Genomic DNA, 23027 nt, shown 5'->3' with positions numbered 1-23027 from the left:
TCGACCCAACTCTTCTAGATCAGTTAAACCACATATACCAGTATTCACTCGTAAGACTCGTAAATTTTATGATTTTAGAGATTTATTTATGTTACCCATAAGTAATATAGTGTTACTATAAATTAGGTTCGAAAACTGTAGCAGAGCGTGGTGAAACCAGCAATCAGTAGATCTACGATTTGAACCTATTATCGAGGTGTGTTCCCTATTTATTATTGAACTGTTTTATTTGTTTTAATATGTGGTACACTGAATTCTTTGGTTACCGTATTGTTGATGCACCGATTTAATGTGATGATTTATGGATTATGACTGTTATATGATATTTGTTTTGAAATGGTATAGAATTACCATGTTTATGGTTTTATGGAATTTATAACACGGTGCAATTGAATTTTTGGAATATGAATTTATAAAGTACAGCTCTGATCAAGCTGGAAAATTTTACGGACCTAATGTGACTCTTAGGTAGGCTCTGCGGCCCTGAGATCATTCTCGGGTAGGCCCTGCGGCCCTAAGATGTGTTCTTAGGTAGGCCCCACGGCCCCAAAATCTATCTTGGGTAGGCTCTCAGGCCCTAAGATGTTCCCTTAGGGTAACGTTTTTTTTAAAGAGATTTACTGCAGTATAATTTTATGAAACTTTTTGGACTATGATATGTTTAGTGTACCTATAGTGATTTTATGGTAATATTGGGACACACTGAGCCTAGCTCACTTTTCGAAAATGTTTTCCCCTTTCAGATACTGTTGGTTAGATACCCTGGATTGAGCACTTGGAGGATCAACATATCTATTGAAGTATATCTGATTGTAATGTTTTTACCTTGCAAGTTGACTTTATTTTGTTGACATTGACCTTATTTAAAAGTATGGGATTTTAATATGATGACATTTTTTACTATTACTATTCGGTTTATCGTGATTTGATTTTTTAAGATATGTTTTAAATTAATTGATTACTTATTGGTATTATATTTACAAGTTAGGTTTTGATAGTATGATTTATTATAATTTCATGTCATTTATAATGTGATTTTACATTGTTTGAATAACGGTTTCGGAAAAATGTCTTAAAGAATCATAATGTGATCCACTAGACTTAGTCGAAACGCATAGGCCGGGTCTAGGGGGTTACATTTATTGGTATCAGAGCTTTTGGTTTTTAACCCTCGGACTGTGTATGAGTCCACATGGAAGATACGATTTTGAAATATTTTACAAAACAAGATACAAAGGTCATATCACAAAGTTATTAAAATTTTTAACTGTGTTCGAGACTCCAAGTGCTTATCTAACCCTAAGTTTTATCTTCTGTAGTAAACTTGAGATCCATCAAAATGAGTGCTAGACGTGGTCGTCGAACTAGCCGTGGACGAGGTCGAGTGGCTAGATTTGCAGATCCGATCGATGAGATACGAGTAGATCCCCCACCTCCGATAGGTGATCCTGCTCCTACGACCCCAACGAATCTGCCTCCTATCGATGGTATTGGCATGACTACACCGATCATAGGAGTGACAGATATTGAGTCAGAATCTACCGAAGTTGCTTTGGATGAGACTTTTGGTAGACAATTTCTGCAGTTGATACAGGGAGCAGTCAGAGCTGCTGGTGTTGTATCTGAGGTTCCTATTTCGCAGACTCTAATTGCTAATGGGGTCAGGACTTTTGGAGGACAGCTTGGAGGAATTCCTACTGAAGCAGAAGATTGGCTACAGGATACACAAAGACGCATGGATCAGTTGGGTTTGGACTCAGCAAAGAGATATTTGGGGGCAGTAGCGATGTTAGATGGAAATGCCCACACATGGTGGGAGTCAGTGACCAGTAGTGTTTCTACTGATCGTTTGACATGGGATTTCTTCAAGGAGCGCTTTCGGAGCCGATTCTTGGGTGAGCGCTACTTAGTCCAGAGACGACAGCAGTTTCAGGACTTGGTTCAGGGTGACATGACTGTTTCAGAGTATGAGATGGAGTTCTTGAAATTGTTAAAGTATGGAATCAGTCTGGTGCCTACCGAAAGAGATCGATGTCGTAAATTTGCCTTTGGACTCAGATACGAGCTACGTAGGCAGGTGGTAGCCCTTCAAGATGAGATTTTTGATGTGCTGGTAAGCAGAGCCAAGGATGCTGAGGAGATGGAGGCGTTAGCTTCTGGTAGAGAGCGTGTTGATCAGGAGCGATCTAGGAAATCTTTTGGTCCTACTGAATTATCCTCACATTCCGGTAAGAGGACTCGTACTTCAGCCCCTCAGAGGAGCAATACACGCTTCAGGTCTACTGTATCATCACCTTCAGCTGTTAGTAGAGGTGGTTCTTCGGTTCCGGTTCTAGTGCCTCAGTGTGACTTTTGTGGGAAACGGCACACGGGAGAGTGTTATAGGAAGACCGGAGCATGTTTTCATTGTGGATCTAGTGGACATTTTCGGAGGGATTGTCCTCAGCTAGCTTCGTCTGAGCGGATCGCTACCCAGACTCCTGTGCGTTCTCAGACTACAGTACATACTCCAATTAGAGATCGTAGCCAAGTAAAGGCTCGTGGTTCAGCGTCCAGGACAGACAGTAGAGCTCGACCTCAGCAAAATAGAGGGCCAACAGTTTCTGAGGCTAGACAACCAGCCTTGGTTTATGCCACTAGACATCGTGATGACAGAGATGAGCCTGAGGTTATTGCAGGTACATTTACTATTTATTCCATTCCATACTTTGCACTATTGGACAATGGCTCCACCCACTCCTATGTATCGAGCTCAGTATCTCGAAACCTTCAGATTCCGATCGAGAACACTAAAAATACTGTTACAGTTACAAGTCCAGTAGGACAAGCGGTATTAGTGAATAAGGTATTTCGGCGTTGTCCTTTGGAGGTGCAGGGAGAAATTTTTCTCGCTGATCTTATGGAGCTTCCTCTAGAGGAGTTTGATCTAATTCTTGGGATGGATTGGTTGAATAAACACAAGGTAAATCTAGATTGCGAGTACAAGCGAGCTACCCTGAAGACTTCAGATGGTCGGACTGTTGTGTTAATTGGTGAACGGCGTGGCTATCTCTCCAATATAGTTTCAGCGATGGAAATTGATCGTATGATCCGAAAGGGATATGAGACGTTCATTGCCTGTATTTTGAACACTAAAGGTGCATTGTCCACAATCGAGGAGATTCGTACAGTTAGCGAGTTTCCTGATGTTTTTCCTGAGGAGTTGCCAGGGTTACCTCCTGATAGAGAGGTAGAGTTCGAGATTGAGACTTATCCGGGATCTTCACCTATTTCTATGGCACCTTATCGCATGGCTCCAAAGGAACTTAAGGAGTTGAAGGTCCAATTGCAAGAATTATTCGATCGAGGATTTATCCGACATAGTACTTCACCATGGGGAGCTCCAGTTTTGTTCGTGAAAAAGAAGGATGGGTCTTTAAGGCTATGCATTGATTATCGGAAGTTGAACAAGATGACGGTCAAGAATAAATACCCACTACCTAGGATTGAAGACTTATTTGATCAATTGCGAGGAGCTACTGTATTCTCTAAGATTGATCTTCGTTCGGGGTATTATCAATTGAAAGTCAAAGGATCTGATGTTGCAAAAACGGCCATTCGCACTAGATACGGTCATTATGAATTTTTAGTGATGCCTTTTGGTTTGACGAACGCTCCTGCAGCTTTCATGGATTTGATGAATCGGGTGTTCCGACCATATTTGGATCAATTTGTGGTGGTCTTCATTGACGATATTCTGATCTATTCTCGTACTGAGCCAGAGCATGACGAGCATTTGAAAATCGTTCTACGGACTTTGAGAGAGCATCGTCTATATGCCAAACTAAGCAAGTGTGAGTTTTGGCTTCAAGAAGTGTCGTTTTTGGGGCATATTATTTCTGCGCGAGGTGTTCAGGTCAATCCCAGCAAGATAGAGGCTATTATAAATTGGAAACGACCCAAGAACATCTCTGAGATCCGTAGTTTCTTGGGCTTGGCTGGTTATTATCGACGTTTTGTTGAGGGCTTCTCGATCATTGCTTCTCCTTTGACAAAGTTGTTAAGGAAGAATGTGCCATTTGATTGGGGCGAGGCACAACAGGAGAGCTTTGAGAAATTAAAGGTGGTTTTGACTCAAGCACCGGTGTTGATTCAACCACAGTCCGAGAAGGATTTTACAGTGTATAGTGATGCTTCACATTCAGGACTTGGTTGTGTTTTAATGCAAGAAAGTAAGGTGGTGGCTTATGCATCCCGTCAGCTGCGACCGCATGAGTGTAATTATCCTACTCACGATTTGGAGTTAGCAGCAGTGATTTTTGCCTTGAAGATTTGGAGACACTATCTTTATGGAGAAAAGTGTTATATTTTCACGGATCATAAGAGCTTAAAGTATCTCCTGACCCAGAAGGAGCTTAATTTGAGACAACGGCGCTGGCTAGAGCTTCTGAAGGATTATGATTGTGTGATTGATTATCACCCTGGTAAAGCTAACATTGTAGCGGATGCTTTGAGTCGAAAGGCAGTATCGGAGTTGAGATCTTTAATGGCCAGGATGAATTTATATGACGATGGCACTTTATTAGCAGAATTGCAAGTTAAGCCGACCTTGGTTGATGAGATCAAGGCTAAACAGCCCCTTGATAGCTCTTTGCTTTCCATCTTTGAGCAAGTAGAGCAGGGGACAAACTTGGATTACGCAATTGATCAGGATGAAGTTTTATGTTTTAAAAGTAGATATTGTGTGCCTGATGATGCTGAGTTGAGGCAGACTATCCTTATTGAGGCTCATAGTAGTCCATATGCTATGCACCCCGGAGGAGATAAGATGTACCGGAATTTGAGAGAGAGGTATCATTGGATTGGGATGAAGAAAGACATATCTAATTTTGTGGCTAGGTGTTTGACTTGTCAGCAAGTTAAGGCAGAACATCAACATCCATCAGGTTTGTTACAGCCTATCAAGATTCCTGAATGGAAATGGGAGCGTATTACTATGGATTTTGTTACCGGTTTACCTATGACTCCTTCGAAAAAAGATTCAGTTTGGGTAATTGTTGACAGACTTACAAAGTCAGCTCACTTCATTCCTGTGCGGGTAAATTATACTTTGGACAAGCTGGCGAGATTGTATATTTCAGAGATTGTCCGATTGCATGGTGTTCCATTGTCTATTATTTCTGATCGAGATCCGAGATTTACTTCGAGATTTTGGAAGGCGTTACATACGGCTTTGGGAACAAGATTGGATTATAGTACATCCTTTCATCCACAAACTGATGGTCAATCTGAGAGAGTAATTCAGATTCTGGAGGATATGTTGCGGGGTTGCGTAATCGATTTTCATGGTAGTTGGGAGAACTTTTTGCCGTTGGCTGAATTTGCTTACAATAACAGTTATCAGACCAGTATTCGTATGGCACCCTATGAAGCACTCTATGGGCGTAAATGTCGCACTCCAATCTGTTGGACTGAGTTGCGTGATAGGAAAACGTTGGGACCTGAGTTAGTGCGAGAGACGGAGGACACAGTCAGATTAATCCGTGACCGTCTGAAAGAGGCATTTGATAGGCAGAAATCTTATGCAGATCAAAGAAGGAAGGATATACAGTTTGAAGTGGGAGATCGGTCTTTTTGAAAGTTTCACCCTGGAAGAAAGTATTAAGATTCGGGCGTAAGGGTAAATTGAGTCCAAGATTTATTGGACCATTTCGTATCTTGAAGAGGGTAGGACCTGTTGCATATCAGCTTGAGTTGCCTTCTGAGCTAAGTCGTATTCATGATGTCTTTCATGTATCAATGTTGAGGAGATACCGTCCAGATCCAGGTCACATTATTCAGGTTGAAGAAGTAGAGCTGAGACCTGATTTGTCATATGAAGAGGAGCCCATTCAGATCTTGGAGAGAGATGAACGAGTTCTTCGGAATAGACGGATTCCAATGGTCAAAGTTCAGTGGAGGAATCGAGGCCCCTCAGAAGCTACTTGGGAGACATTGGAGTCAATGGAGGCTCAGTTTCCTCAACTATTCTCATAAGATAAATTTCGAGGACGAAATTTCTTGTAGAGGGGGAGAATTGTAACAACCCGATTTTCAAAATAATATTTAATTAAAATTTGAGGGTTTAATTGTGAAAATTTGGGACTGAATTGAAAGATTTTAAAACTTGGAGCTTGTTTTAAAGTTAAAGAAAATTCAGGGACCAAGCCCTGAATTTAACCATGGAGTGTCGGCAGACAATTGATATATGCGTGATTTCTGTTTTGAAAAACAGAAATCAATTTCACAAATCCTTCCTCACGCACACAACTTCCAAACTCGATTCCGACGCCGTCCGAATTCCGATCGTTGTTTTGAAACCACCGTTGTGTTCATCATCGAGCGAGGAGAAAAACCTTCAAATTAATTGAAGCGAAACGCGGCCAAACGTCGGGAATTTCCAGTCAAAGTAGCGACGGTTTTGTTAGCTCTATCGCCGAGAAAATCTTAAATTCACCGCTGATCGTTGCTCTGTTTACGACACCTCCCGCACCATCGTGTTCCTTGTGCCGTTCCGAGTTCACCGGTGTCAATCTTGTCCGCCGTAGACGGCGGCGCGTGAGGAGGTAGTGCAGTCAAAGATTCGGCCGATTTGAAATCGAGCTCTCCGCCGTTCAAAAATTTGAACCGATCGTTGTAAGTATCTTGAAATCGCTCAAAATAATTTTTAGAAATTTTTCCGAGATTTTTAGGGCCTCGAAGGACGCCTCACGCGCCACACGCGCCGCCGCGAGTGGCTGCTGGAAACCGGTTTGACCGGTTTTCAACCGGTTCTGACCGGTTTGACCGGTTTCAACCGGTTCGAACCGGTTTGACCGGTCTGAATCGGTTTGACCGGTCTGACCCGACCCGACCGTTGACCCGACCGTTGACCGTTGACCGTTGACTTTCTTTGACCAAAACTTAAAATGGCTTTGACCGAGCATTAAACGACCGTAAATCTTTTCCGAGTATACCTATCCTGATAGTTTTCGACGTGCCAATCCATTTCCGCAGTCCGTTTTGGCAAATTCAACCCGAAGGTCTCCAAATCGACGGTCAAAGTGGTTGACTTTGACAATAATCTGAATTTTAAAAGTCATACTTATGTTTTTCGACATCCTGATTGATTCCGCAATCCGTTTGGCCAAATTCAGACTCGAATACCCCAAAATGATAGTCAAACCCGAAAAATGCTTATACTTAAGAATTCTAGCTCGTAAGACTCGTAAATTTTATGATTTTAGAGATTTATTTATGTTACCCATAAGTAATATAGTGTTATAAATTAGGTTCGAAAACTGTAGCAGAGCGTGGTGCCCAAAATGATAGTCAAACCCGAAAAATGCTTATATACTTAAGAATTCTAGCTTTGAACAATTAAGTAAGATTTGGGGCTGATAAATTATTGTTATTTGAAGGTGCACGAGACTCACCGGATCGTTCAACAGCTCGACCCACTCTTCTAGATCAGTTAAACCACGTATACCAGTATTCACTCGTAAGACTCGTAAATTTTATGATTTTAGAGATTTATTTATGTTACCCATAAGTAATATAGTGTTACTATAATTAGGTTCGAAAACTGTAGCAGAGCGTGGTGAAACCAGCAATCAGTAGATCTACGATTTGAACCTATTATCAAGGTGTGTTCCCTATTTATTATTGTTTTATTTGTTTTAATATGTGGTACACTGAATTCTTTGGTTACCGTATTGTTGATGCACCGATTTAATGTGATTATGGATTATGACTTATATGATATTTGTTTTGAAATGATATAGAATTACCATGTTTATGGTTTTATGGAATTTATAACACGGTGCAATTGAATTTTTGGAATATGAATTTATAAAGTACAGCTCTGATCAGCTGGAAAATTTTACGGACCTAATGTGACTCTTAGGTAGGCTCTGCGGCCCTGAGATCATTCTCGGTAGGCCCTGCGGCCCTAAGATGTTCTTAGGTAGGCCCCACGGCCCAAAATCTATCTTGGTAGGCTCTCAGGCCTAAGATGTTCCCTTAGGGTAACGTTTTTTTTAAAGAGATTTACTGCAGTATAATTTTATGAAACTTTTTGGACTATGATATGTTTAGTGTACCTATAGTATGGTAATATTGGGACACACTGAGCCTAGCTCACTTTTCGAAAATGTTTTCCCCTTTCAGATACTGTTGGTTAGATACCCTGGATTGAGCACTTGGAGGATCAACATATCTATTGAAGTATATCTGATTGTAATGTTTTTACCTTGCAAGTTGACTTTATTTTGTTGACATTGACCTTATTTAAAAGTATGAGATTTTAATATGATGACATTTTTACTATTACTATTCGGTTTATCGTGATTTGATTTTTAAGATATGTTTTAAATTAATTGATTACTTATTGGTATTATATTTACAAGTTAGGTTTTGATAGTATGATTTATTATAATTTCATGTCATTTATAATGTGATTTTACATTGTTTGAATAACGATTTCGGAAAAATGTCTTAATGAATCATAATGTGATCCACTAGACTTAGTCGAAACGCATAGGCCGGGTCTAGGGGTTACACCCAACCACAATAAAAAGAGCAAAAAATGCCAAGTTTCACTCTTTATATCAAAAACCCAGAAATAAAGGCTCAACCTTTTTGTCAATTTCCCATGAAACAATCACCAGAATGAAGAAAACAGGCTGAAACGAAAACTGGGGATTCAACAGGAGCCTGTAGAAACAACTTCAACAGAGCTCAAAAGGGTGTGTTCAATTTTTTTAAAAAAAATAAGGCTTCCATTTCTCTTACAGGAAAATTTGACAATGGTGCTCCTAAGTTTAAAAAGTGTTTAAAAATTTTGAGTTGATGAAAATATCCCACATAGGACTTTCTTCTAGCTTTGTCCTGAGCTGCTTATCAAGTTCAATTGAGGGAGTTTTGAGAGGCCTTGATGATTTTTTTCCCGGACAAAAAAGAAAAGAAAAGAAAAGGCAAACACATGTGGAAAAGGGTACGGAATTTATAAAATAGAAAATTAAATTTATGAAGATTAAGGTAAAAAATCAAGTGGTCTTATTGTTGATCGAAACAAGACCCTTGTACTACCTTCTTACAATTGAGTGATCGATATAAAATGGCCACGTGTTTGATTCTTCTTGTATATTTGAATTCAAATAATTATTTGATGATTTAGTTCATAAAAAATAGAAAATTGGCAATTTGTAATAAATTTGTACAAAAGTGTGAGTTTGTACAAACGGAAGAAATCAGATTCAAATCTGGAATGGATCTCCTTGAAGAACGAGCAACCAATAATCGCATTTTAAGGAGACAAATGCATGTGATAAAAGAATTAAAACATTTTATTGTTTTATAAATTTAAAAAATGGGCACAAATAGATCTTAAACAAATATTTTATTGTTTTATAAAAATTAAAATATGTAATACAATCGATTGTTAAATGTCGTACATAAAACAAATATAAAATGCATATGATGAATGATAGTAGTATTGTATAATACTAAATACAAGGAAAAAAGGGTCCAAATAGACCTCAAACTAATAAGAAAGAAACATATTAATTAAATACATTGAAAATACACACGTGTATATAAATATAATTACAAAACAATAACTAAATACTGGTGTGGTCAAGCGCTGAGGATGAGGACTAGTAATTTGTGATGATATGATTAATTGAAGACATCGTACGTGCCGATGTGGTTGTGATCTCTGTTGGTGTTGGCAATGATAACAATGATCATTGGTAAAGTACAGGTTTTTTTAAACTGTTCTTTTTCCCATATATATATATATATAAGGTAAGGGGAGGTAAGATAATAGGCTACTCCCAACACTAGGTTGAGAGCAACTTCCGTAAGAGACCTCCGAATTATGAAATGTCCTCCGTGGAACTCGATCCCACGACTTCAAGGTTAAGAACCTTGTGCTCTACCAACTGAGCTGGATGGTCATTTAGGTACATTTTTTTTAAAAAACTATTATCTAAATTATTATTTTGATTCCATTTAGGTACATTTTTTTTTAAAATTATTCATAATGTTTCACTTTGATATCTCAATGTTAAAAACTTAATATAACTACATCGTGATAACATGACATTACCTTATGGTGACATGTCAACATTCCTGTTAAGTTTCTAACGACAGGATACCAAAATAAAACATAAACTAAACATTAGATATGGTTTAAAAAAAATAAAGTTTAAGTATCAAAACGGAATAAAAGTAATATTTATATACTAAACATGTAGTTTACCCTTGATCCATTTAGACTTTGGGTTCTATTTTTTTGTTTGGGTTTTGAAATATTTAGATTGGGGCTGCTGGATTTAGGTAATATCGATATTGAGATGTAATTTGGTTTTCGGTAATACGAGTAACCCAGTGTTTGGTTCCTAGGAAAGTACGAGAAAAACTGTTTATTTAATGTGGACGCGTGACGAGGATGTGAAGGGGTGGCAAAGACAGGATTTTTTTAAAGCTTTCAACAAAGTCAGAGACATGGAGACTAGAAAGGATATAGAGATTCTTGAAAGAGAAAGAACATTCCAGACCAAGTGGCAAAACCAAAGGCTTCGATTGCATGTCTGCAGGTTTTCAAGATTAAATGAATGGGTAAAGTACACAAATAGTTCCTTAGTATAGGATATTACTTTATTAAATTTTTTAAATAATAAAAAATTATAAAATAATTTTTTGACTATAAGATATTACTTTATTGAATTATTCTATTATAGGACAGCAGTTCCAGACAGACAGAAACAAACATACCAAAACAACGAACAAACTTCATTTGTCTTCATTTTGCCTTTGGAAACAAAAGTTTAGAGGCAGTATCTGAAATATTTGTTTCGGATTACAGGCTATGCTCTTGTTTTCCACTGTTGGTGGTGCTACCAGGACACCCTTCTTGGCTTCCTTGAGAATGACCTCCAACAGCTTTTTATATGTCGAAATCGCTGACTCGAGCATATCAATGGCTCGGCTCCGGTCCTTTGCGGCCACCCGCAGCACATCTTCTAACTCCAAAGTGTCCTTCAATGGCCTGCTCTGCTCCACCCTGTTTATTTCATCACCGAAATTGTCAACTTTTTTACCAACATTCAAGTCTTGCTCCATACCATTAGCTACCACCATTTCACTAATGCTTCCTATATGGCTTCCAAGTCCCATAATGGCCTCGCCTGTTTCGGTTTTCCATATATAAACCATCCCGTCTTCAGAAGCCGATATCAGATTCTTCGTTTCACTCGCAATCACTAAAGATACAATCCCACTCTCATGTTTTTGTGCCCATCTGGTGCACTCATGGCCTTGATTCACATGAAATTTGCTTCCGACATTTATTAACCCCTTGTAGATGAATCCATCAGAGCCTGCAGCAAAGAATTCTGCCCTCATTTGATCTAATGCTATCCCCATAATTGGACAAGGGAATGCCACTGTTATCAACTTTGTTCCATCCAACAATCCCCAGAATTTAACCGTGCAATCCAAGGAGCATGATATTATGGTAGAGTTGCACTGCGCCAAACTAGAGTCTATTGCAGTGACCGAGCCATCATGCGCAACAAATCTCTGCAACATCAAACTGGTGGAGCTCGTATCAAGCGATGCCTCGACGATTTGAAAGATCCGAACGTAAGAAACAGTGACATCATCGCCGCCGGATATCAAAAGTGACCCGTCTTCACTTTGTTTGAGGCAAGCAACAGGCTTGTTATGTGCAGAGTATGATGCGAATATATTCCCTGAAGGAACAGAAATAAAATAAAAACGACCCGAAAGTCCACCGGCAAATAAATACAAGCCATCAGGGGTAGCTGACAAGGACGCAACGGGTTCAGGAACAAGGAGATTATGCAAAACGGATGAAGACCACCAGTTGTAGAGATGAATAGAGGCTGAAGTAGTCTCTGGGGAAATATGAGAAGCAGCAATGAATGAGTTGCCAACGAGGGCAAGGCCACGGCGAGGTGATCTGCTGCCGGAGAAGTGATGGAAGGAGACACCGGAGACGGCATCGAAGGCGGTAATGGGACCATCAGGGGAGCTGGTGAGGACAATCGATGCGAAGAAGATGATGACATGTTTGCTTGAAATATGGAGTGTGGGCGTTGAAAACAAGGTGGTTTTAAATCATCACATTTGGTAAGTTGTAAAACGCTTTGACCGTATGTAATGGGTAAGTTGCAAACTGAATTACAAATGTTTTTATTTTACTAATTTTTATTATTATTTGTCTAATTAACGTTGAATAAAAAATATATAATATTATGTCTTCATTCTCTTCAAATCATACAAGTAGAGGATTGAATTCTTAGAAACAAAGTAAACGGCTTTAATTTCAAAAGTCTGAGGTTTACAAGGACTGAGAAAAAATTAAACAATTATTTTTCTGTGCCCGAGTGGGTTCGGCTTTTACTTTTTTCAAGCCAGATAACGAAGAGGCTTTTTTGTTTGGCCTGCTTACAAGGGAGGAAAATTGAACGGAAAACGAAAGGAAAATAAAGACCATCTTATCTAATTTGTGCAAAGAGTGAATCAGTGGGAAAGAGTCCAACGAAAAATGGCACTCCTCTGTGCTTCAACTTCAACTATCTTCTCTTCTTCTTCATCATCAGATAGACCTTCATTTGCTTCGTTGAAAAGAACTATCCCTAGTAACCAAAGCTCATTTCTTGGGTTCTTCCCTATAGTAGCATTGTCCAAACCTTCTTCTGCTCGGACAACAACGTTGTCTTTGTCTAAACGGGATTTCCAGGTTTGTTGTCAGGAACTCTCTCTTGTCCCTGAAAATCAACGTTGGATGTTCGAGGAATCCGAGGCTGATAGCCCTGTAATCTTTCTGTGTCTCTGCTTTTTTCCATTTATTTGCCTTTCTTTTCTTCTTTCTTAAAGCTCCTTTTGTTTCTGGGTTTTGAATGGATTCTCCTGTTAATGTAATTATGACCATTGAACTGATTATTTTCCTGGTTCATTTGGTGAGAATTGTTTTTTTCTTCTTCTTTGGCTTAATTTTTTTTTTTCATTTTTAACCTTGCAATTGGGATTGTTATTGTTTTGAACTTCAAACTTTTGAACAGGATATAGTAAAACTTTATGTTTTTTGTAAAATTGGGTATATTTTCTTTTAATAAATAGTCATGCTCTGATTATGTGACATGATTTCCCTTTACATTGTGTCTTTTCTTTTTTTCCTTTTTCAAAATTATTAATGTGAGATTGCAGTCAATTTCTGTAACATTTTTCTCAATGATCTGCTTCTCACTGTGTTCTTTGAAGATGTTTCAACTTTTCTCCCTTCTTGCTTACTTAACTTGAACCATGTTTTTTTTTGTTTTCGGGACATTTGGAACAACACATGGTACCCCAAAGCTAAAGACCACGTTAATACTGAGAAATCATGGTATGTTGTTGATGCAACTGACAAAATTCTGGGAAGACTGGCATCAATAATTGCTGTGCATATCCGTGGAAAGAATTTGCCGACTTACACTCCTAGTGTCGATATGGGTGCTTTTGTGATATTGGTATGTGGTTTATGTGCTTTTGTGTAACATGTAGGAGTTTTGTTTATGAACATTGTTGTTCGCAATTAGTGAGATTCTGGAAAAAGGTTTAACCATATAGAAAATGTTGCTTGCTTTTTACTGTTACAGTGCAAGTCTATGTACAAGTTAATTGATTTGATTGAAACATGATAAAAGTTATTTCCACTCCATGACCTCTCGTTACTTCTTCGGTTGTGAAATGTTGACCTTGCTAAATATGTTCGGTTTTTATATTCTATGTTTCGGTAATGATAAAGTAAACTAGATCTGCACCAAGTTGTAGTCTTTGTTGTTAGTTGTTAACTGCATTATCTTGCTCCGTAATGTGGATCCGTGTTGCAGTAGAATAGTGTGTTTTGATTATTTATTTTCCCGTAATTCTTCTTCCAACATATTGTGGAACCGATATTCTTGGCGAAAGGAACATGTTATGATTTATACTAATTTGGTAATTTAGGGGGAGCTTTAATGATATTGCTTGGTTTCTCACAATATGTTTCGTCATTTGATCAAAGAAAAAAATCCTAAAAAACTGAGCTGCACATCAACTCAATAGGTAAATGCTGAAAAGGTTGCTGTATCCGGAAAGAAAAGGACCCAGAAGCTCTACCGGAGGCATTCAGGAAGACCAGGTGGAATGAAAGTGGAAACATTCAATCAGCTGCATCAGAGAATTCCTGAAATGATAATCGAGCATGCTGTTCGTGGTATGCTTCCTAAAGGAAGGGTGAGTTCATTGGTTTAGAACTCCAGACTGATATCTGCATCTGAGTTCAATATGAATCGATAAATAGATTTAAAATCAAGACCGACAAAAAACTTATCCTGAACTTTCTATGTGCACACGTTGCGAAGCTAGTAACTAGTTTAAGTAATAATATAATAGTTTTACTGGGGTGGCTTCGTGACATCTGCTTATGCACACTATGAGTGAGAATGATAAGTTGAACATAGTGGTTGTCTCTACAAATAAGAATTTACTTGCTAATGAGGAGAAACTGGAATGTGCAAATTCTGAAAGAAAATGAAGGGTAGGAAGTTCGAAGTGCCAATCATTGGAATTTAATTCGCGTATACAGTCCTCATAATTCTTAATGTATTCCAATTTGTAAGGCTTATGAAACAAGTCATCAATCATCCATGATAATGTCAGCTCATGCATTCAATCCATTAGTGTCATTCGAAAATGGCATGCATGATTCTTATTGATTATGGTTAAGGTCTACAGTAATCTTCATCTTCTTTTTTTCCAGCTTGGTAGAGCATTGTTTAACCACTTGAAGGTGTGCAAGGGTCCGGATCATCCGCATGAGGCTCAGAAGCCTGTTGAGCTGCCTATACAGGACAAGAGGGTGCAGAAGCAGCGATAAGCAAATTTAAAGCATCGTCCAGATTGAGGGAAAAGTTGAGAGCGAGAAAGAGAGATCAACATCGCTTTCTTTCCACACTGTTTTACATTTTTCCCCCCTGTTAGCAAAGTCAAAGATGGGGGGCGATGGGGAGCGTTAATAATCAATAATAGGGGTGCCGAATTCGGTGGATTAGTCACAGAATTTGGTGCATTTAATTTTTATTTGGGTTAATTACACTTTTAGTCATTGCACTTTAGGATATTTTCAAATATTAACCCTTTAGCTTCAACTATAAATACCCTAACCTATTTAGCTTCAAAATCATCCTAAAATCTTTCAGTTCTCTCTCAAGTGTGTTTTGTAAACACCTGTAATTTTTTCTCTTTAATAAAAGATCTGCAGCAGTCCGGAGACGTAAGCACAACTGTCTGAACTCCGTTATCAATTTTTCGGGTATTATTTTTTCCGCTTTTATTTCGTATTCTCACAAATCTGATTATAGGAAAATTACTTGTTACTCGTTTATTTCCCAACACCCCATGTTTTTTGTCCTTGGGGGTATAACTTTCATTCTTCAGCCCTTATTATGATACAACATGCTGCATGCTGCGCTTGTAGTTTATATCAAATGAACCTTGTTTTAACTGTGAAAGTAAATGCGACTTATGGGAATTTCTAATTTCTTCATCTTGGATTATTGTTTTTATTTTTAAATTTGATGTTAACAAATGAATGGTTTTCAAAGAGTAAGATTGTAAAGAAGCTCGTTCCATGTATCTGGAACTCCCGCTAGACACCAATGGCTGCAATCCAAGCCAGTGGATCCACTAAGCCCATAAATAGAAGGATGACCATCTTTGCGCAGCATTGACAACAATGTCACATCAAGCAACTTCGCTGGTTTTTTCATTTTGCTTATTACTCTCTTTACTACATCCACCGCTGGTGGTAAACCTCCGGGATATGTTGTGCCGAGCAATGGCTGCTTTTGCCCTACGCAGCTCTTTGCTTTTGGTTCACCCCATAAAGTCCCACTGCCATTACCAAATTCACAGCCCTTCGTTACTCCACTTAAATAAAATAACAAAAGAATTGTAATGAAGGGTTTGTTAAAAAAAAAGCTTACTTGTAATGAGAGGGAGAAATTCCCTGGAAAAAGACTTGAGATCTTGAAGGATCAACGTTGGCATCCACCCATTCGGCCCATGTGTTGAGAGCTATTTCAAAAGCTTGCATTCGATCCATGTCTTTTTTAATTGCACCCCGATATTCGATAAAATCCCATCTGAAAGATGATAGATCAAATGAATTATAAATGTCGAAATTCAAACCTCGAATGCAACAACTTACGGTTGAGTAGGACCACGACGATTCCACCAATGCCAAGTGTTGAAGATGAGCATGTCAATTCCTGTCCATAGCTTCCCTGATTGGATGGAATCAAGCTTTAAAACCCTTCCAATCTTTTCCATCACAACATCTACCAGATATTCATTTCGATCCAGCATTACTTTTACATCAAAATCCTGCAATAATTTCCAGATCTCAAGCTGTTATTATCTACAACCTTATTATAGAAAATAATATTAATTGTGAGAGTTGTATGTCACATTTATTATTTCTATATTTATTGAAAGGCATTGAATAAATATTAGCTTAAAATGGAGTAAAAGTACCCACCGGAAAAAGGAAGGTGGTGACATCGTTAAGTCTGGTAATGTTGTATCGGGCAGTCGGAAGAGCAGAGTGGAGCATGCATGTCAATGATTGCCACTGATTTAGGCTTAGAGAGTCTCCTACAAACATTATGCTCTTCCCTCTAAACTTTTGTAGAAACTTCAATCCATCAAATCTAAAACAAAGAATTTAACAAATTTATTAAGAAAATGTAAATATTTATATATTTTACAAATAATATTACTTGAATTTGAATATTTATAAATTGAAATGATCGTTGGAAAGAAAGCATGAAGGACGGGTATTTTTACTGTGCGGTACCTAAAAACGACTAAAAAACGACGTGATCGGTTAAAGAAGTGATCGGTTAAAATTTAGATCGGTTATGTTATATCATTTAACCGGAAATATTATCAAGCACAATAACATTTTATGTAGTGCTTATATAATGTAATAGGTAGCACTTATATAATAAAATAGGCATTTAACCGGAAATATTATTAAGTACAATAACATATTAGGTAGCGTTTATATTGATCTATTTTCTCATAAAACCGGTAAATTTCAATCGGTTACATTGTAAATTGACCTATTACATTGGTTTCGATGTTTTTGGGATCGATACAATTTTAAATGTATCGACACTTTATATGTGCACCTGTTTGTGCTTTCATTTTGGAAAAAAGTATTGACACATATTTAAAGAGTGTCGATACATAATGTAGACATATTTGCTAATTAACCGGTATATTTTTACCGGTTACATTGTAACCTGTTAATAATTATCGGTTTCATTGTATTGGGATCGATACTTTTTATAAATGTATCGACAGTTTATGCGTACACTTCGTCTGGACAAGTGTATCGACACAAATTTAAAAATTGTATATACTTTATTTTGACCTATTTTCTCATATTTTTAGTTGTTATATTGTTATCGATCGATACATTTTCATAAAGTGTCGACACTTTTTAGGCGCTATAACTTATTCTCTTTTAAATTCAGAAATTGTCAATACTTATATTAAATTATCGACACTTTCAACATATCTAGTAGCATTTTACCGGTTTGTCATTTTGAGACCGGTTTTGTCATATTTTTACCTGTAATATTATTATGGATCAATATTTTTTTTAAAGTATCGACACTTTATAGACACTATAACTTCTTCCCTTTTAAATTTCAAAAGTGTCGATATTTATATTAAAATATCGACACTTTCAATATATCCGGTAGTTATTTACCTGTTTTGTCATTTTGAAACCGATTTTGTCATATTTTTAGTTGTTATATTGTTATAGATCGATACATTTTCATAAAGTGTCGACACTTTTTAGTCGCTATAACTTCTTCTCTTTTAAATTCAGAAAGTGTCGATACTTATATTAAATTATCGACACTTTCAACATATTCGGTAGCATTTTACCGATTTTGTCATTTTGAGACCGGTATTGTCATATTTTTACCTGTAATATTGTTATGAAGCGATATATTTTTCATTTGTATCGACACAAATCGAGAAGCTAAGTTTGTCGGTTGCCAAATTTTTTTAATATTTCTTCATGAGTTAGACCTACTATATTATTATTACTCAACATTTTCGGTAACGCTAAACCGAAATTTTTAAATATATTATAATGTATATGATAACGTCGTATATTAACCGTATATTAATCCGCCTTTCCAGAGACAATCCCATCAAGGACAGAAGAGGAAATATAGAAAAGTTATCCCACCGCCGATCCCGTGAAATTGACAGTACGAAAAAAAAACACTTCCATTTACACGTGCTAGAGAATATATGTCGATTATACACATCAATATTTTAATATAATTTTTATTTGAGAAAATAACCTCAGTGACCAAAAATCTTAGATAATATACGATTTTGACCAATTTTTTTTTGGATTTTCGAAAATGACCAACAAAATCGCAATGCGATCTCTAATTCGCATTGCGATCTCCACTATCGCAAATTCGCGTTGCATTTCGCGTTGCGATAGCCTACAGTTGTCGTTGCGATTTTCCAAATTCGTTGCGATAGTCTACAGTTGTTGTTGCGATAGTCTACAGATGTCGTTGCGATTTTGCAAATTCGCATTGCGATCTCCACTATCGCAAATTCGCGTTGCATTTCGCGTTGCGATAGTTGAAAATCGCGTTGCGATTTTCCATTTCGTTGCGCATTTCGCGTTGCGATAGTTGAAAATCGCGTTACGATAGTTGAAAATCGCATTGCGATTTTCCATTTCGTTGCTTTCGTTGCGATAGTCTACAGTTGTCGTTGCGTTTTCCAAATTCGTTGCGAAAATTCGTTGTGATAGTTAAAAAAAAGATTGTATTTCTTAAGAATTTTCTCTAAAACGATAGTATCCGCGTGGACGTGTCGAAGACACGTATTACCACGACCACGACCAGAGACGAGACGGCGGCGGCGGCGCGCGAGAGTCCCCCTTGTTCTCTATCACTCAACAAGGAAGTGGGAAAGCCAAGCCTTAAATATCATTCCCAATAGTGTTTCCAATACTATGTGGGATTGAGCATTACCAACACTTGTTTCCAATACAATGTGATTATTCAGGAAACAATTAACAATCATGCACCTTAAAACAACTGAATCAGCAACCAATTGCATTAGTATTATACGATTAAATGTCATAATTAAAAGTCAATCTACAATCAATCGCGATTATTGCAATTTTAAGCAAAACATTCAAAATTAATATCACTATTTAAGGCTCAATCCCACATAGTATTAGGAACAAGTGTTGGTAATGCTCAAATCCCACATAGTATTGGAAATACTATTGTGAATGGTATTTAAGGCTTGGCTTTCCCACTTCCTTGTTGAGTGATAGAGAACAAAGGGGATTCTCGCGCGCCGCCGCCGTCTGTCTCGTCTCGGGTCGGGTCGTGGTCGTGGTAATACGTGTCTTCGACACGTCCACGCGGATGCTATCTTTTTAGAGAAAATTCTTAAGAAACAAAATCTTTTTTTAACTATCGCAACGAATTTGGAAAATCGCAACGAATTTGGAAAATCGCAACGAATTTGGAAAATCGCAACGACAACTGTAGACTACCGCAGCGCGAAATGGAAAATCGCAATTACAACTGTAGACTATCGCAACGCGAAATGGAAAATCACAACGCGATTTTCAACTATCGCAACGCGAAATGCAATGCGATTTTGTTGGTCATTTTCGTAAATCCAAAAAAAGTTGGTCAAAATCGTATATTATCTGAGATTTTTGGTCACTGAGGTTATTTTCTCTTTTTATTTTCCCGGTATAAGAACACGAGATGTATCCACGCGCCGTAGAAGTTAGATTAGATCACATGATGTCCGAAATTGAAACTCAATAGAACCGAGTACAATTAGCCTAATGCTTTGAGTTTTTGAAGGATGGAACTGATTAACAATTTCAATACTTTTATAAATTTTCAATTTAATATTAAAAATAAATTTATTGAAAATGAAAATATATAGTAACAATAATTTAATAAAATTTATTTTCAAATAACCTCATTTTTATAATCAGCTACTAAAATCTTACATTCTTACCTAATAAACAAAAGTATCAAATAATTAACTAATGGCATGCAATTAGAAGAGGGTAAAAAGAAAGTTGAGCCCCCACCCCCATAACCTTTAACTTGCCGTCTGTTGGAGACAAGTCTTACTTTTAATGAGAGAAAAATGGAGGCTAAAAGAATCAAATAATTAATCAACAACACAGCCATTAACCTTTTCCACCTTCCCTTTATCAAACACGGAACTAAGCCTATTTATAGTTCACAATCCATGGGAAAAGAAAAAGAGATTACCTTGTGAGGGAGCAATCAAGCGGTTGCCATCGGAATTTAGTGTAAACCAGATCTTGGCGTCCATTCTTCTGGCAACTGAACTCCTTTTCAATGAAAGGGCAAGCAGAGAAAGAGTAAAGAGGATAAGATAGATCCAAGATCCACTTGCCTGCAAATAAATCGCAGCCATTGGCCGAGCAACAAACAGCAGCCAAAACCAAAAGACAAAAATATGATGAAACGAGGGGATTGGAATGAACTCAAGGTCCCATTTGGCCTGCTAATTCTACAAAACTAGGAAAGAAGGAAATAAAAGGTGAGAAAGCAGGGGAAACTCTCCCTCTCTCTCAGAGCTGTGTTATGGTCTGCTCTGGCTCTGTTAAATCATACTTATACAGGGCTATCTTAACGGGTTTTCAAAAGTGCTGAATTGTATTTATGTCATACGCGGATAATTTATGGGAATTAATAATAATGTTGTAGCCTGTAATTATACTTTTAGTTTATGGGAACAACTCATGATTCCTTTAATCTTCTTACCATTTATTAGTGTGCTTTCTTAATTTTGATGCTCTGGAAAATAAGGTCGAGTTTTTGGAATATTTCATCTTGAGTTTAATTCTAGTTATTGGTATATATTATATTTGGATTTTTAATCTAGATTTTATTTTGGTTAAAGTCTTTATCATATGCGAATATAACATACATTACTTATGATTTGTAATGATCAATTTTTATAATAATTATTCGAATTTTATTACTTATAATTTTGTTAATATAAATTCGGTGATGAAATTTTATAAGTTTTGCAATTATTCCTAAATATATCAAGGATAATTATAACATTATCTCAGATCAAATTTTTTTCACCTGAATTAAAATATGATTCACTCCGATCTCATCCATTCAAAACAACATGATCTAATAGAAACTTCTATGTTTTTTTCTTATAAAAAAATTCAATCGAGTCATATTAAAAACCGTCAAATTCAGATCAAATGATTATCCTTGCACATAGCATCACCATATATATAGGATGATTCCATAACCCAACTTGGGGAAAGTTTCAGTTAACAAAGTCAGGGGCCCAACATAAAATATTGTCTTGTGATGCAAGAAATCCAAGCCAAAACCATGTACCAGAAGAAAAAAACGTAACCTTTTAACGGTGACATCACTAAGTTCCGATCGTTTTGCAGACAAGACAAAACGATGTTTGTTGTGTAACCAAGAGTGGTTACAACTTACGGCGTTCAAGGTCGTTAACTATGTTGATATTTTTCTTGCTTTTACTCTTTGGATTCATCTTTTTCTTCTCGATGTTTGCTTGAAAGCAGGGAATTTATTTAGATGAAACTTGCACTCAAACGAAAGAGGCTATAAAAGAGTGTTTGATTACAGGTGAAAGCAATATCCAGACATGTCCAAAACAAGTTTATGAAAGCTCATACATAATTGACTTTCCTGAAGAGGATTGATATAGATGGTGGACTAACTCTCATTAACGATTCTTAATCAATCACTGTTGCTGCAATATGTTAACAAGATGAGTTATTGAGCTATGAAAATAGCAAGTGGAAAAGAGAGACAAATTAGGACTACAGAAGTGGTCTTCAACGTGCGTTAATTGTCTCTCTAATAATATTATCTTTTATAATTTAAATTTAGATTTATTTTTAATAATATAATGTGTTGTATCATTACATCCGATTTTTATTAGTAGATTCCAACTTTTGAACGTATTAGAATTGAAGAACAGGTGGTTATTCCGAGTACTTGCGGCATTGACGTTACATGAAGTTACTTCAAAACACGAGCAGCAAGTGTTTGCAGTTAATTTGTACCTACTAGCCCAATTTCCATGACTCTCGTACCATGTTTGGTAATTGGTACAATAGATTTTTTTAGTTACTATTTAAGTTTAAAAATAATTAATCAAAATTACAAATATAATCTTGATATTAAAAATATGAGTAAAAACTCAAACAAAAACAATTGTTTTTATTCATTTTATCCAAACCAAGTCATATTGGTAGCTCAAAATTACTATAAAATAAAAATAGTTTATTGCTAATTTACATACCCAAATATATTCAAACATAAATAATAAATAATACTCGTAGTAAACGTAACATCAATGCTAATCTCTTAATAACAACCAAGTTCTGCTCGATATTCCGAGTATATCATGGTAATCTAACCAAAAGTAGCTCTTGTGAAGGGACAGAGCCTTTAAGGGTTTAGGAGGAGTTGTGCTCAATTTTTTTTTTGGGTTATAATAATATGTTTTAATTTTTTAATTCAGATATTAATTAAATAAGATTTTAATTTAAATATTTAATTTATCTTTTTTTTATTGACGAGCAGGTACTTCAATGCCTTTATTGATTATATTGAAATTTTTCAAGAACGTTCGATGTCGATATTGTTGTGATGTTTATCTAACGTTATATTTATGATTTTATTCGCAATGTTAGAGACAGAACGAATTTCACACGTAGTTTTTATTTTTTGAGATCTTTAGTTTTATATATTAAATTTATGTAACGAGTTATCGTGATAAGTAATTGATAAAAGGTAAAAAATTCATTTACCTGAGAATTTTTAAAAAATTAATTTTTTTTTATAAAT

General features: G+C 36.7%; 2 protein-coding genes and 1 pseudogene across 2 annotated transcripts; 1 reads left to right on the top strand and 2 right to left on the bottom strand.

Annotated features, from left to right (window-relative positions):
- Positions 1–10794: 10794 nt before the first annotated feature.
- LOC120120583 (protein ROOT INITIATION DEFECTIVE 3-like) lies at positions 10795–12523 on the bottom strand. Its single transcript, XM_039140191.1, has 2 exons — positions 12372–12523; positions 10795–12100 (listed from the first exon to the last, which is right to left on the bottom strand). The coding sequence occupies exons 1-2, from the start codon at positions 12521–12523 to the stop codon at positions 10795–10797; spliced, it is 1458 nt and encodes a 485-aa protein (XP_038996122.1).
- An 8-nt stretch (positions 12524–12531) lies between these two features.
- Positions 12532–14970, top strand: LOC120120908 (50S ribosomal protein L13, chloroplastic-like). The gene is made up of 4 exons (XM_039140409.1): positions 12532–12844; positions 13353–13538; positions 14116–14286; positions 14813–14970. Exons 1-4 carry the CDS (start codon positions 12575–12577, stop codon positions 14927–14929), a joined length of 744 nt encoding a protein of 247 aa, XP_038996340.1. The 5' UTR covers positions 12532–12574; the 3' UTR covers positions 14930–14970.
- Positions 14971–15585: 615 nt separating this feature from the next.
- LOC120120898 lies at positions 15586–20668 on the bottom strand (annotated as a pseudogene).
- Between the last annotated feature and the right edge of the window lie 2359 nt (positions 20669–23027).

This window comes from Hibiscus syriacus, unplaced genomic scaffold (genome assembly GCF_006381635.1).
Source record: "Hibiscus syriacus cultivar Baekdansim isolate YM2019G1 unplaced genomic scaffold, ASM638163v2 tig00001120_pilon, whole genome shotgun sequence".
NCBI lineage: Eukaryota > Viridiplantae > Streptophyta > Magnoliopsida > Malvales > Malvaceae > Hibiscus > Hibiscus syriacus.
The sequence above is the reverse complement of the archived record's forward strand: the minus strand, read 5'-3'. Positions and strand labels throughout refer to the sequence as shown.